Genomic DNA, 15,596 nt, shown 5'->3' on the forward strand with positions numbered 1-15,596 from the left:
CTGACCTGCAAGTGAATTACTGCTACAGAGAATGGCATAACACATTTATTTTTTCCCTTCCATGATAATGCCTTGAAATGCCCAATCTAATACAGAAATAGTATGTGTATAGTTTATTTACATTAAACACATTATAGACATAAAGGTGAGAACAGAGTAATATTTTGTCAAACAAGATTGTTGTGAAGGTTAGGAGAATATACAGGCAACTAGGCAATGCAGACAATGAAGACTCTTTTCTTAAATAACAGAGCATAATGATATACAGCCACATTTTATGGATGAGGGGACCAATAGTAGTCAACAAAGACAAAGGGAAAAAAAACAGCTGTAAACACAAAAGGGGAACCAAAAAACAGCATATCATGGAAACCAAGGAATTAATTTCATTCAAAACTATTTATTGAGTTTCTTTCCTCCTCTCCCACTCCACTTCACCCCCCACAACCTCCTGCCATTTATCAGGCAAGATTCTAGTGGCTTAGAATAATAATACATCAGTTAACAAAAGATAAGGTTTCCTGCCTGCATGGAGTTTATACTCTATCAAAGTAGTAAGATAATATACATACAAATAAATAGCATAAATAAAATATATTATTAGTTATTAAAAGCTATGGGGAAAAAGTAGGGTAAGGTAAGAGCAATGAGAATAACAATAGGCAAGATACAATATTAATCAGGGTTATATCTCCAAAAAGTAAGGTCTCCTTGGTATCAACTGCTGCAAGGAGGTAGATGTGCATAAGGTTGAGGAAAGCATATTGGACTCAATGATTTTTCATCTGCAAACTCAGGGGATTTCTCCTTAGTATGCTTTCTTATTTTATGCCCATTGAGATCTGAGCTCACCCTGAAAGTTTTCCCACACTTTTCACATTTATATGGTTTTTCTCCCGTGTGGAGTCTTTTGTGTACATTGAGTTCTGAGCTTTGATGAAAGGTCTTCCCACACTCATTACATTCAAAGGGTTTCTCCCCATTATGGACTTTCTTGTGGTGTCTAAGGCCTGAGCTATAACTGAAGGCTTTTCCACATTCTTGACATTCATAAGGCTTCTCCCCAGTGTGGATTCGTTTATGTTTGGTAAGGTCTGACTTCCCACCAAAGGCCTTTCCACACTGATTACAACTATATGGTTTCTCCCCAGTGTGAATTATTTTATGTTTGGTAAGGTCAGAGCTGCAACTGAAAGCCTTCCCACACTCAGCACACTGGTAAGGCTTTTCTCCAGTGTGAATTCTCTTGTGTTTGGTAAGGTCTGAACTACCACTAAAGGCCTTCCCACACTCTGTACATTCATAGGGTTTCTCTCCAGTGTGGATCCTCTGATGCATGGTAAGGCAGTGCCTAAACTGGAAGGCCTTGCCACATTCACTACATTCATAAGGCTTCTCCCCAGTGTGAATTTTCTGATGCATGGTAAGACAATTCCTTGTCTTGAAGGTTTTCCCACAGTCACTGCATTCATAGGGCTTCCCTCCATTGTGAATCCCTTTATGCTGAGAAAGTGCTGACCTGCTACTGAAGGCCTTCCAGCATTCATTACATTCGAAAGGTTTCTCTCCAGTATGGATTCGGTGATGTTCAGTGAGGGCCGAGATATTCCTAAAGGACTTCCCACAGTCCCCACATTCATAAGGTTTCTCTCCAGTGTGAATTCTCTTGTGTTTAATAAGATCTGAGCTCCCATTGAAGGCTTTGTGGCACTGGTCACACATATATGGTCTCTCCCCACTGTGGATTCTTTTATGTTGAGTTAGGGCAGAGCTCTGGCTGAAGGCTTTCCCACAGTCATCACATGTGTAAGGCTTCTCACCACTGTGGATTCTTTTATGTAAGGTAAGAGCTGAGGACACCCTGAAACCTTTTCCACATTCATCACATTCACAAGCTTTCTCTTTGACATGCATTTCCTCATGAAGAATAAGGTCTGACTGCCAACAGGTATTTTCACAACCTCTGCTACATTCACAGAAACTACACCCATTAGGAACTCTCTTACATATGACATATTCCAAGTTTTCAGTCAAACTTTCCTTTAGATCTTTACCTTTTAGTTCTGACACATCCATCATAATTTTCTTAGCTTTGTCATTCACCTTCCTAGAATTTTCATTCTTATTTTTCAGTGTTTCTCCTATGGATTTTCCACACTGATTCTTCTGGGTACTTTTCATGACCCAGTGTGCCTCCTTATTTTCAAACATTAGTTTTTCAAGTTTTTCAGTTGATTTTTCATCCCCAATCTTGGTTCTAACACCTGGATCTTTAAAAAAAAAAAAAAGGAAAGGGGGGGGGGTCACTTGTTTATTGCACTTGTGTAGCTGTAGCAATAAATAAATAAATAAAAGATTGATTATGTGGAAAAAGTACGATAAGTTGTGATAAAACATTTCAAACCAAAATATTGTTTAAATCTATGGGGAAAGAATCGAGAAAAAATTAATTTTTAAAAATACTGGGTCAGGCCAGGCACAGTGGCACATACCTATAATCAGGAAGCTGAGGTAGGATGATGGCAAGACTAGCGTGGGCAATTTAGTGAGACCCATCTCAAAATAAAATAAAATGTTTAAAAAGGGCTGGAGATGTAGCTCAGTGGTAGATGCCTGCATAGCATGTATAAGGACCTGAGTTCAATCCCCATTACCACAAAAAAAAAAAAAAAAAATTATATATATATACATATATATATATATATATATATATATATTTCTAATTTACATATACATGTAAGTAATAGCAAATATATATGTGTATGTGTGTAGATACATATTCCATATTCATCATATTCACAACCTGTGCTGCATATACATACACATACACACACCCACATATAGGCAAAATGATGAATGGAAAAATCTAAGCTTATAAAAATTAGGGATTTACACCTTCAGAGTACCCTCCAAATTTAGTAGAGCTAAAATTATAGGTTATATCTCAAATGATACCACCATAAGGACTCAGGATGAAATAAAATTCAACAAATCAGTTCAACCTACCCTAATGTTACATATCTCACTTTGAACACAATCTCTTCAAGCTATTAGATTATTTTCAGTATTTTCTTTCAAAATATAATTCAAAACTTCTCTCCTACAGAAAATCACTAAACTCCCTTCCTACAGAAAACCTCCCCTGATTAACTCTGATTCAACTCTGGTCAAACCAGAACTGAGTTGTTTTTTAATTCTCTTAGAAAGTATTTTGCTACCCTGTATTAACTAAATAGTTATATATGCTATTTTATTAACTTTCAGATAATTGGGTCATGTATCTATTTTATCTAACTTTTTTTACCATAAACTTTACCTATTTTATGTCCATGAATAATCTTTTCATCAAAATCCAAAATAGGTTTATCCTTAACATAAGGACAATGTCACTGCAATGATCATATCCATAAATTCTAATCATTGCCCTCACACCTAGATTAAGAAACTAGTATACCTATGGGCTTCTTCTGTGTTCCTACAATAAACATTTATTAAACATGAATTATACAGCATATGTTCTGATGATGATTACAGCCTCTCCAAGAAGCTCATAGTTTAGAATAATGTTTTTCAAACTTTAATGGGCAATTATATTGGAAGCTCATAAAAGCACAGATTCTAGCTTGCCCCAGGTAATATCTTGTCGATAAGCATTCCTATTGTTTCATATGTAAGTGGTCCTTAGATGTCACTCAGAAAAATAATTTATAATAGGCCAAATATGTTTTTGAAAGCAAAGCTGGAGAATATCAAAGAAGACTGAATTGAAGATCCCATTACAGTAAGAATTGTAGGTTAAGAGTATGAACAAAATGGAGATTATAAAGTTTTATCTAAAGTGGTAAAAAAAATACAGTCAGCCAGGATGCAAGGGATTCATATACTTTTAAAGATACAGGTTGAAATCAGGGTGTAGGTTTTTTGGTTTTTTCCTATTAAAGATTTTAAATGAAAGATATAACTGGGAAGACAAAGGAAAAGATAAGGTAGAAACTCTCAGATTCTTTATGGTTCACATACCTACGCAGGAGCTTCTTGGGGCCACTCTTAACCCAGCTCCCTGTGGATCAGGAATATACGACTCCTGACCTTGTTCAAGCTGGGAGATCACAACAGGTTTGGGAAATTGAAGTGCTCCTTGAAAGGGGATAACAAGATACAATTACCTAGAAAGTAAAATAAAACTACTCCAAAGCCTAATCCTAAACTTACAGGCAGTTAAGAGGTCAATAAAGATCAGAGGAGATAGAAAAGCTGGAAGTAAAGTAATAGATGGACTAAAAATGTCCTCAGAGCATCAAAACATATAAATAACTCTACAAATCAAGAAAAAAAAAGGACAGAAACTAATTATAAACATGGCAAAATAGGTATTCAATAAAACAAATCTAAATAAAAAGTGATCAACTTAATTACTCAGTGAAATGCAAATAAAACACACACAATACCATTATACATCCAACATATGGCTAAAATGAAAAGACAGTACCAAGCATTAATATTGCTGCTGGGATATAAATATGTACAACTACTTTGTCTGGCTTATGTTATGACCCTACAATTTCATTCCTAGTTATAAACAACAAAAATACATGTATATTTTCAATAAAAGCCATATTCACAGCAGCACTGTAAGAATCAAATCTAAAAATAACTCAAATGTCTCTTTACAGTAAAATGTTCACACAATGGAATAATATAAGTAATGAGAATGAGTAACTTCAATCTCTGGCAACAAATTAATAAATCTTAGAAATATAATGTTGAATGTAAGAAGCAAAACCCAAAAGATGACATGTTGTTTAATTCTATTTATCTAAAATTCAAAAACAGGCAAAATTAATCAATCATGTTAGAAGTCAGTAAAATTGTTTACTTAAGTGGAGGTAGGAAGGTAGAGTAGAAGTACTATCTGAAGCAGACACAAAGGGACATGCTTCTTAAGTTCAGACAAAGTTGTATTTCTTAATGTGGGGTGACTATATGGGAGAGTTTTTACTCTGAAAATTCAGCAAACTGCACGTTTATAACTTATATGTTACTTTTCTGGATACATAATATCCCCAACAAACCACCCTACAACAAAAAAGTATACAAACATATCACAAGGCAGAAGGAAACCAAATCAGAGAATCAGTTTCCTGTCCCTGAAAGGCAAAGACACATATAACTCGACTATCCACTTTTCACTGAAGAAAACAAAATTCTTTCTGGATGAGTTGAAAAAGTAAAGCAGAACCAAAGTAAGTGAATAAAATTCTTTACCTAGAGAAAGCAAATTCTGATAATTCTCCAGCATCACATTCCTATAGAGGTCCCTCTGAGCAGGAATTAAACACATCCATTCCTTCTGGGTAAAGTACACAGCTATGTCCTCAAACATCACCAGCTTCTGAAACAACAAATACTTGCTGTCCTGGGAATAATCCCATAATGACTTCATAAAATAAACAAGGAGATTTTGTTAAAATGCTATCACTTTCATTAAGATTATGAAAGGAGTGGCAGGAGACAATAGAGAAAACAGTAAAGGGACTGGTATAAAATCAAAAGGCAGGCTTAAACAATCAAATAAACCTTCTTTAAGTGAGGATTAAACATCTAAATTTTAGAGCTATATGGTCAAAGACCACTTTGATTGAAGGTATAAATTATAACTGGTTTATTCAGAGAATAATACTCTCCAGAAGAAAGGAAACCAAAACTCACCTGGGGATTGCTGACCAATGGCACTTCTTCCTGTGCTCTGTCTTCCTGGCAGTTCTCATGATCTAAGGCAGATTCAGGGGTGGAAGACACTGAGAGGAATGAAAGTAATCAGTGTAGTCAATATGGACCAATTGTTCAATAAAAGTCCCTCTTGCCAATAAATTTCCTTTGAATCCAGGAACCCTATTCAAATGTGTTCTAAAAACTAAAACTAAAACTCCACTGATACTCTCAACTCAGTTTGCTTCTCTGGTAATTTCTTACCCCATTTTTCATCAGAGCATTCAATCTGCATTTACAAGCTAAAATGATCACCAACCCTCACATATATGCTTAAGGCTTTTCCTCTAAGGCTTTGTCCATAGTCCTCCTGCCATCTGTAACAAGCCTTTCCTCTTCTACCCATACCCTAACCCTCTACTTTCTATATCCCTCCGCACACACAATTCACCGTACATCTCCTCTGAGAAAGCAGAAAAAAAGTATGCTCTCCTGGAGTAGCCCTCAAGCAAAGAGCTCACTAGCCAGATGGCCACTACTTTTTTTTTTACAAGTGACTGCTTCTGAGAACTACAGAATTCTCAGCACTAAGGTCGTTACCCAAACCCCTGCATAAAATTATTGACCAAACTCTAGCATAGCTTCCAGCAACAGAAGGTATGTCTCTATGATGACCCTGTCTCCCTACTAAAATGTCTGCCTGAGAAAACTCAACACTGCCAGGATAATTTACTATTTATTCTAGCTAAAACCTGGTGATAGGTGCCAACATCCCTTAGGGCATTTACCACAAAAAGATTTAAAATTTTATCTCTTGCAACTCAGAAGTATCTCTCAAGGACCAGAGAGCCATTCCTTCCTACTGTTATCATCAACAGGGATAAGCTGGGCTAGTGATATAAGTCAATTGGTAGAGTGCTTGCCTTGCATGCACAAGGCTCTGGGTTCAATCCCCAGCACCACAAAAGAATTAAAAAATAAAAAATGAATGAGTTTCCTGTGTCTCCTATACTACATTATAAGGCCAGAATTCTAACTTTGATGGTACCAGCTGAAAAACAGCTGACCTAATCTTATTTACAGTGACTAATCCTTTGTGTTTTTCATTTTTCTAGCTCCACTGATCCCCTTTACACCCCACACACACTTAAACACCCAAGTCAGAATGGAGTTCAGCCCTTTCCCCTACTGTCAGTAATTACTGAATAAAACATTTTCACCCCTTTAACTTATATCTGGCTATGATCTTTGACAGTGTCCATTATAAAAATTCAGACTTCATAAACCAAACTCCTAGAATTATCTGCATCCTAGAATTCATCAATCTCCTTCCTTTGCTTTTCTAATCAGATATTTTCCTCTCTACATCTACTGTGGCATAACCTCTTCTATTAAAATTTGAAGAGATACCAAGTAGTATGTAATAGGATCATGCACTATTCAAAAAGCCTTACAGAATTTAAAACCTCAATTGCTTTCTTGAAGAACTTCCTTTTTTCCCCCACCATCATTTTGGTATGGCTAGCTCATTCTGAACCCTTAAAAGTCACTTATTAGTTGTTTTGTACTTCACTGTCACTGTTATAGTTTAAATCTGGAATATCCCCCCAAGGTTCATGTGTTGAAGCCTTGGTCCCCTAAGTAGCAATATTCAGAGGTTTTGGGAAAGTGACTGCATCATGAAGGTTCTGATTTCATTAACAGATTAATCCACTGATGGGTTCCTAATTGAATGGACTATTGGGAAGCAGTAGAAATTGTAGGAGGTAGAGTCTATTTAGAGGAAGTAGGTCAGTGGGGGCACAGCCTGGAAGTTCCTGGCCCTTTTCTCTCTCTTCTTTCTTCTTCCTTCTTCCCCTCTTCCTTCTCCCTCACCCTTTCCTTCTCTCTTACTGCCATAAAATAAGTTTTGCTCTACCATATCCTGCCTGTTATGATGTTCTACCTCACCACAGGCCCAGAATCAATGATAGCCAGTGACTATGGATTGAAACTTCTGAATCTTGTAAGCCAAGATAAATATTTTCTCTTCTAAATTTATTTTCTCAGATATTTTGTCACAGTGACAAAAAGGTGACTAACACAGCTGGCACCTATCATCAGGTGTTAGTTAGTCCACTGGTCCACAATCAATCATTTTCCTATCTCTGGAACTTAGAAACCCATTCAAACACTAACATTAGTCCACACTTTCATTTCCAAATTCACATCTTCACAAATCCTGAACTCTAATTTACCATCTATCTAGCCTCTCTTCAGGTCTGAATAATAATATTCTCAAAGTGAAGGCATCAAACTCAGTAATCACATTTTGGGCTCCTTCTTCAAACACTTTTGTAGAACCTCATCTACCACCAGTACAATGTCACCCTTCTTTGACCTCTGTGATATATGTCACCATGGACCATTCTCTTCCTTCTTCCTTCTGACTTCTTTCTTGCTGTTTCATAAAGTTCCTTCTACTTTTCTGGGTTGGGGCTGGGGATCAGTGATAGAGCATTTGCCGAGCATGTGTGAGGCACTAGATTCAAACCTCAGCAACACATGAAAAAAAATAAAATAGAGGTATTGTGTCCATCTACAACTAAACAAGAATTTTTTTAAAGTATATTAATATTTATTTTCAACATTATTTCATCTCACATAGGAAATGGACATCTAGATCGAGGCATATGTGCTAGGAAACGTAGAAGTTATTGCAAATATATCATTTAATTACTACAATATCACAATGGGGTAAATCTTGGCAAATTTATTTCCAAAGAGAAACTGAGTCCAATTACTTTAGTTAACTTAGTTAAGGGGAAGTAGCAACACCACTATGATAATGAAATTCTGACTGAATTCAAAGCTCAGGGTCTTAAGGATCCACAGCATACACATCTGTCACCTGCAAGAGCACCCTGGCCTGAAGCAGTTCACCCTGACCTGCTCTTGCTTCATTAATGGCTACAGGGATTGAGCATTTCAATTTTTCTTGTACCTAAGGTTTTCCTATAATGCTGTAGGCTCCTTTGTTTGACCAGCATCTCCCCAGCTCTCCTTTCTACTCCACAGAAAGAAAACAAAAGAAGAAAAGAAAAGATGCATAGAGTGGCAACAATAGAATACTCAAGTCTTCTACCACAAGGAAAAGCCCTAAATACCAGATGGTTGTCCCACATTACAGTTATATCTAGACATGGCTCCTTGTATTGCACAGACTATGGAAGCTCACAGGTTTGTTTTGCAGTCTTTAAATGTATTCTTTTAATAAAAATAATACCAGTCTCAATAATAAAAAGTTTTATAAAACAAAACTAGAACTGAAGTGGTCTTAACAGCAGACTCTGGGTATTTGCAAAATGAAAATTCAGAAGAAACAATTATTACTAATCTGAAGAATACAAACTGGTGGGGAGATTAACATAGACTAAATTTTCTGTAATCACAAATGCATGTATTTAGTTACTGTTATGTATAAGACTTAATTAGGCATTTTATATTTATTGACATTTAGTTTCACATAATGATCTTAACTAAGGTACAGTTTGAAATCGCAATTTGTATTTGAGAAAAAAGAACTGTAACAAGAATTTTTTTTAAAGTTCCTTCTACTTCTCTGTTTTCCTACTTAGTCTTCTTCAACAGTAGCTTTTCTTCTACTCACCTCTTAAACTTAAGTGAATTTAAGGTATCCATCCTTGCCCCTCTGCCATTCTCACTCAACAATTTCTCCCTACATTACTTCATTTACATTAGCAGCTTCAACTTAAGCAGATGATTCTCAAATCCATTTTTCTAATCCAAATAACTTTACTAAACTAAAACTCAGGAATTGAATACATGGACATCTTTGCATGTTCATCTTTGCAAATTCATCTTTAGATTCAAACTGATCATTACCTCAATCTATGTTGCCAAACTTAGTGAATAGCACATTTCTATCTATTTAGTTATCCAAGCTATGAACCATTCTCTCTTATGTACCCTATATCCATACTCAGCCACAAAGACCATCTATTCTTTCTATCCCCAGTCCCACAGCATCCTGTACATGTTTCTTTCACAGTGGACTGTTGTCACAGATTTTCTTCTGTTTTCCCAAATTTTCTTCAGTTTTCCCAACCAGACTAAAATTTCTTTAGGGCAGGAACCAAATAGCCTTCAATTTTGCATCTTTACTGCCCATATAGTTATCTGACACTTCAAATACACTCAGTAAGTGCTCTACAAATGAACATATGAATTAAGTGAATGAATAAATAAATGGATAAATTGTTTATCATCTGCTTCAAGTATACAAGACGAGAAAAGTTATTTAACTGAAAGCTGGTGTCTCCTCTCTTGGATATGTGAGTCCTAATTAGTCCAAAGGTCCACCAGATGATGGCCTACAGAACATATTCAATTGCATCAACAGTTTGGAGCTTTTGAATTTCATCAAATGTTTGGTAATACATTTAATTTTATTACACATGTTACTATTTTATCTTTAAAAAAAACATTGGGTGTAGATCATTTATTTACTATTCTAAAAAATTATAATTATCCAACTAAAATTTCTCTTAGTCTAATTCTCTGAAAGAATTCTGACAATAAGAAGTCCTATGAGGATAGAAGTAAAACAACCCCCTTAGGTTGGGTCCTAAGCAAGGGATCCCTGCCTAAACTGATCAGATAAGCCCACCATATAATTCAATTCTGTTATTATAGCATTAAAGCAATATGTAAACAAAAAAAAAAAAAGCACAGCTGCATTCCAGTAAAATGTATGGACACTGAAATTAGAAGTTTCATAATTTTCAATGTCTTAAAATATTATAATTCTGTGGTGGCTTTTTTCCAACCATTAAAAACATAAAATACACTCTTAATTCAGGGGCCATACAAAAAGAAGTGGTTGGTTCCATTTGATCTGTAGGCTGGAAATTGCCAACTCCCTGCCTTAGGAAATAAGGTGGCCAGTCTCCAGAGCCAAAGCAGGGTGAGACTGCCTCAGAAACATCTAAGGAGTAGCTTTTAGTCACTTTCAGGCCAATGTTTGCTTAGTTTTATTTTTAAAATTCTAATGTGTGTAACATCTAGAAATCAGTTATTTATATCATCCTTTGGTACCATGCCATAGCTCATTTCCACTGAACTGCAACAACTCTCTCCCATAAACAGAAGCATGCCTGCTAGCTCCCCACCTGTCTTTTCTTGTAGAACCCAAGAAATAGGGATGATATTTTCAGGTTGGATAACCCCAGGCCAATGCTGGATAACTGGTGAATCCAAGGCTGATGCCAAAATCTTCTCATGTGCTACATTCTTCCCTTCCTGGGCACTGGATAGAGTCTAGATGTAGAAATGTTATCAAAAAGGAAGAAATATAGGATTAAATGGACTGCAGAGAAAAGGGAAATAAAATTTTTATTTCATCTTATAAGAAGATTCATATTCTTTCCTACAAAAGCATTCAACTAGAAAGTTGAATCAATATAGTCAAAACAAAGAGGTTATGGGAAAATCTCAACAGAGAACATTTGCCCCTACTTCCTTTATCCCTGAAGAAAGACATAATTTGATTGTTTCTCTCCCCTGGTCAGTAGAGACACTGCCTCCTCTTACCTGTTCTCCATTCAGATCTTGTTCTCCATCTCCTCTCATTCCTATGACCTCCTCTCTGGTAAGAGAATCCTGTACCCGCATCCAATCCTGTCTTTCCAGGGAAGACATCCTGGTCCTTCTCAAGAAGAAAGGGCTCCTCAAGTGAGCCAAACCCCTTGTGAACACTGATCAAAAAAATAAATGGTTTCAGGCTGGGGATATAATTCATTCATACATGCACAAAGCCCTGGGGTTTGATCCCCAGAACCACCAAAAAAAAAAAAAAAAAAAGAGTAGCTGACATCTTGAACCAGGGAGCAGGAACTACACTGCATTTTGTGTCCATCGGCAGTATGACTTTCAACACCAGGAAAGTTCAGAGGCTCTGCTCTGCATTTCACATTATTATCTTTTATGAGAAAATATCAGAAGAAAAGTACCACATCAATAATTAAAGACACAAATGACTAGAGCGGTCCAAAAGGAAAAGATATTGGCTAAAATGAAGAAAAGTACAGTTCTAATCAGAATTTGGGGATTGGTGCTGGCGGATTAGTATTGTGACTAAGAACGCAGAGTGGTGGCACCAGCCCGCATAGGTTTACTTAACCTCAGTTTACCAGCATTTTCACCATAGGCAAGTTTATTACCTTCTCTAGGTTTAAGTGTGCGCATGTAAAAACCAGGGTAATGACAGATACCTCTCCCACACACACACTGGATTTTTAAGAATTAAATTCATTCATACAATTATAAAAGCACAAGACCTGACCCAGAAATAAGCGCGCTATATTCAAGTGTTTGCCAAATAAATTTTTAATTTTTTTTTAAAAAAACGTTTAATATTAAAGGATGCCTTTTAAAAAGAGAAGCAAATGGAAGAGAGAAAAACAGAAGAGAATGGAAACGAAAAAGATGCGTCGGCAGGCGGAACCCGCGACACCGCACCCCGCCTCATCTCACCCGCAGCCGCAGGGCTGGCGAGCCGGGCGAGCCGCTCTTCACCATAGTCCCACACCTGCCCTGAAGCCTCGTGTTTTCCGCTGGTTTTTCAAGACCGGACTTCCAGGCAATCGGCCCGAGGGAGTCCAAAGGCCCCCCACACTTCCAAGTGAAATAAAAGAAACCCGGACCCCACCCCAGCTCCCATACTACCTTGGCTCAAAGCCTTTCCACTCCGTGGTCTCCATGGTAACCTGCCTCTTGCCCTTCTAGGACCTGTGGCGGACTCTTCTCTTTGATTCGTCCCTGTAGACCCTGAAACTGTTGTCTGAATCACAGCTTAGTTTGTTGGGAAAACTCGCCATGTTTGGGGTACAGATCAGGTTGAATATGATGTTTATCTTCTTCAGTGTACGAGGAGAAAAGATAAATAAAATGGAAGCACTAGTTAATCAAATTAGTGGTTGAACTGTTAAAATTAGATTTGAACTGTTTTGTCCACTCATGAATTTCAAACCTTTAGAACAGTTACTGTAGTGCTTGTTGAATGGATGAACTTAAATATGAGTCTGAAAATAAAATTACTGCAAAGCAGTTTTGACTGATATCGGCATTTGCCTCTTCTCAGTAGCTGTGTCACCTATATTTAAACGTTATACTTTTTAAAATTATGAAGAGTCACAAACATTTTAATGTATCCTATTTTCCAAAATGTATTTCTGTTATTTTTCAATAATATATCTTTATTATGTTATAGTTCAATATAATGTTTTTTTTTTTTAAGAGAGAGAATTTTAATATTTATTTTTTAGTTTTTGGCGGACACTACATTTTGTTTGTATGTGGTGCTGAGGTTCGAACCCGGGTCGCACGCATGCCAGGCAAGCCACATCCCCAGCCCCTCGATATAATGTTTAGCAGAAGAAATTTGAACGGAAAATATTCAATACACATAAGTAGTAAGAGTAAGCCCAAAAGATATATTTCAAAGTTTGAGGCAGTGGTAAATATTTTTAATAAATGGTATATTTTAAAGCAGTTTTAGGTTCACCGAAAAATTGAGCTAAAGGCACAGAGAGATTTCCCATGAACCCTTTATTGCCATACATGCACAGGCCAGCCTATCACTATGAACATCTCCAACCAGAGTGGTACATTTTTTACAAGTGAGCAGCCTGCATTGACATATCATTATCACCCAAAATCGATGGTTTACATAAAAGTTCACTTTTGGTTTAAACATTCTCTGAGTTTGAACAAATGTATAATAATAAGTAACCACTATTATAGTATCATACAAAGTGTTTTCAATGCCCTAAAAATCCTCTGTGCTGTGCCTATTCATCCTCTGTTGCCCAACCCCTGGCAACCACTGACCTTTTCATTGTCTCCTTAGTGTGCCTTTTCCAGAATGTAATGTAACTGAAGTCACACAGTATGTAAGCTTTTAAGATTGGCTTTTATCCTTAGTTATATACATTTAAACTCTACATAGCAAATGCTTTTTGGATTTTTCTTTCCTACGTTAGATGAGAAATGTGGCTAGGTGACTCAGGGGTAGAGTTTTTGCCTAGCACATGTTGAAGCCTTGAGTTCAATGCTCAGCACCAAAAAGTAAATTAATTAAATAAATAACCTAACTTTCTACCATAAAGTTCTGGGAAATTATCCTTTAGAAGAAGACATTCCAAGAAAACAATTATTAAAAAAAAAAAAAAAAAAAAAAAAAAACACCACAACAATAACCAGATGGGGAAAATAGTTCAGTAGGTAGAGTGCTTGCCTAGCATGCTCAAAGCCCTGGATTCAATCCCCAGCACTACCAAAAAAAAAAAAAAAAAAACTCACAATGAATATAAGCATAATTGAATCTATATCAAATCAAAGACCAAAAAAAAAAAAAAAAAAAAAGGCTGGAGCTGTTAGCTCAATGGTAGAGCACTTGCCTGGCATGTGGGAGGTGGGAGGTACTGAGTTTGAGCCATAGCACATATAAAAATAAATAAAATGAAGGTATTGTGTCCATCTACTACTAAAAATATTTTTTTAAAAAGACCAAAAAAAAAGCAAATACTTGCTAAAGTTCTTAGTTGAGTTTAAATAATAAGAGTATTAAGAAAAAAATGGAAAAGATTATGGCAGTTAAAAATGAGTTAGAACTACTTTTTTCATTAAAGATAAATCTTGAGGGTCTGAGGCTGTGGCTCAGTGATAGAGCACTTGCCTGGCACACATGAGGCCCTAGGTTCAATCCTCAGCACCACATAAAAATAAAATAAAGGTATTGTGTCCACCTACAACTAAAACATGTATATGTATTTAAAAAAAAAAAAGATAAATCTTGAAACCACAAAGTTGATTACAAAATACACAATATACCCAATTTTTGCCAAAAATATTGAACCCAAATCAAATCAAGTCTTTCAAGATTAAAAAATATGTATGGAAGGAAACTAATTGTACAGAATTTGTAAAATACAAAAATTACACATTATGATATTTGTGGCTACCCATGTATGTACTAAAAAAAATACAAACATGGATGGGAATAATAACATCAAAATCAGGATAACAGTAAATCTGGGAAAGAAGGAGGTAGGAATTGGGAAGGGACACCCAAAGAATTTAATTTAATTGTAATTGTAATATTTTATGTCTTAATCTAGGTGTTGAGTATTCCTTGGTCTGCCTGACATATTTGCTATATTTCCAAAAGCCCCTGAAAGAGTACTTGGTAATTTTAATAATGGCCATGGGACCTATAAAATTACTTAATACCACATAAGCTTTTATTTCTCCACCAATAATCATAACTTTCAAATTGGGAATGTAGGACAAATAATAATATGAGGAAGATACTTGCCTTAAATGAGTTCAGGTCTTCATGCCTAGCCTGAAGAGTCCTAAAATCAGATTGGCCAGAGGACCCTCTGAAGGCCATTTCTGAGGAGTGGAACAGATTCCCAAGACTATCAAATATCCAAATTTTCAAAAAGTTAAAAAAAAAAAAAAGTGAACAGTATAATTAACAGGCTGAAAAACTTGACATGGACTCCTGGCAAAATTTCAATATTAATTATTTTAGAAAACTTAACAACAGTTGGGTTTAACCAAGAACAAATAGTGTAAATAAATTTATCTCACTAGATTATTAAACTGGTTTAAAGTAAGTCCTTCTTTTTTTAAAATATACTTATCTTTTAGTTGTTGTTGGACACAATATCTTTATTTTATCTCTTTATTTCTATGTAGTGCTGAGGATCAAACCCAAGACCTCACACATGCTAGGTGAGTGCTCTACCGCTGAGCCACAACCCCAGCCCCTAAAGTAAGCCCTTCTTTACAGAGGAATTCAGGCTAGTAAGTGTGTGTGT

General features: G+C 36.1%; 1 protein-coding gene across 1 annotated transcript; it reads right to left on the reverse strand.

Moving 5' to 3' along the window:
• Window positions 1–717: 717 nt before the first annotated feature.
• LOC143402157 (uncharacterized) lies at window positions 718–11,409 on the reverse strand. The gene is made up of 5 exons (XM_076859592.1): window positions 11,302–11,409; window positions 10,881–11,028; window positions 5,710–5,798; window positions 5,266–5,416; window positions 718–2,270 (listed from the first exon to the last, which is right to left on the reverse strand). The coding sequence occupies exons 1-5, from the start codon at window positions 11,407–11,409 to the stop codon at window positions 718–720; spliced, it is 2,049 nt and encodes a 682-aa protein (XP_076715707.1).
• Window positions 11,410–15,596: the final 4,187 nt, after the last annotated feature.

Source organism: Callospermophilus lateralis, chromosome 6 (genome assembly GCF_048772815.1).
Source record: "Callospermophilus lateralis isolate mCalLat2 chromosome 6, mCalLat2.hap1, whole genome shotgun sequence".
Lineage (NCBI taxonomy): Eukaryota > Metazoa > Chordata > Mammalia > Rodentia > Sciuridae > Callospermophilus > Callospermophilus lateralis.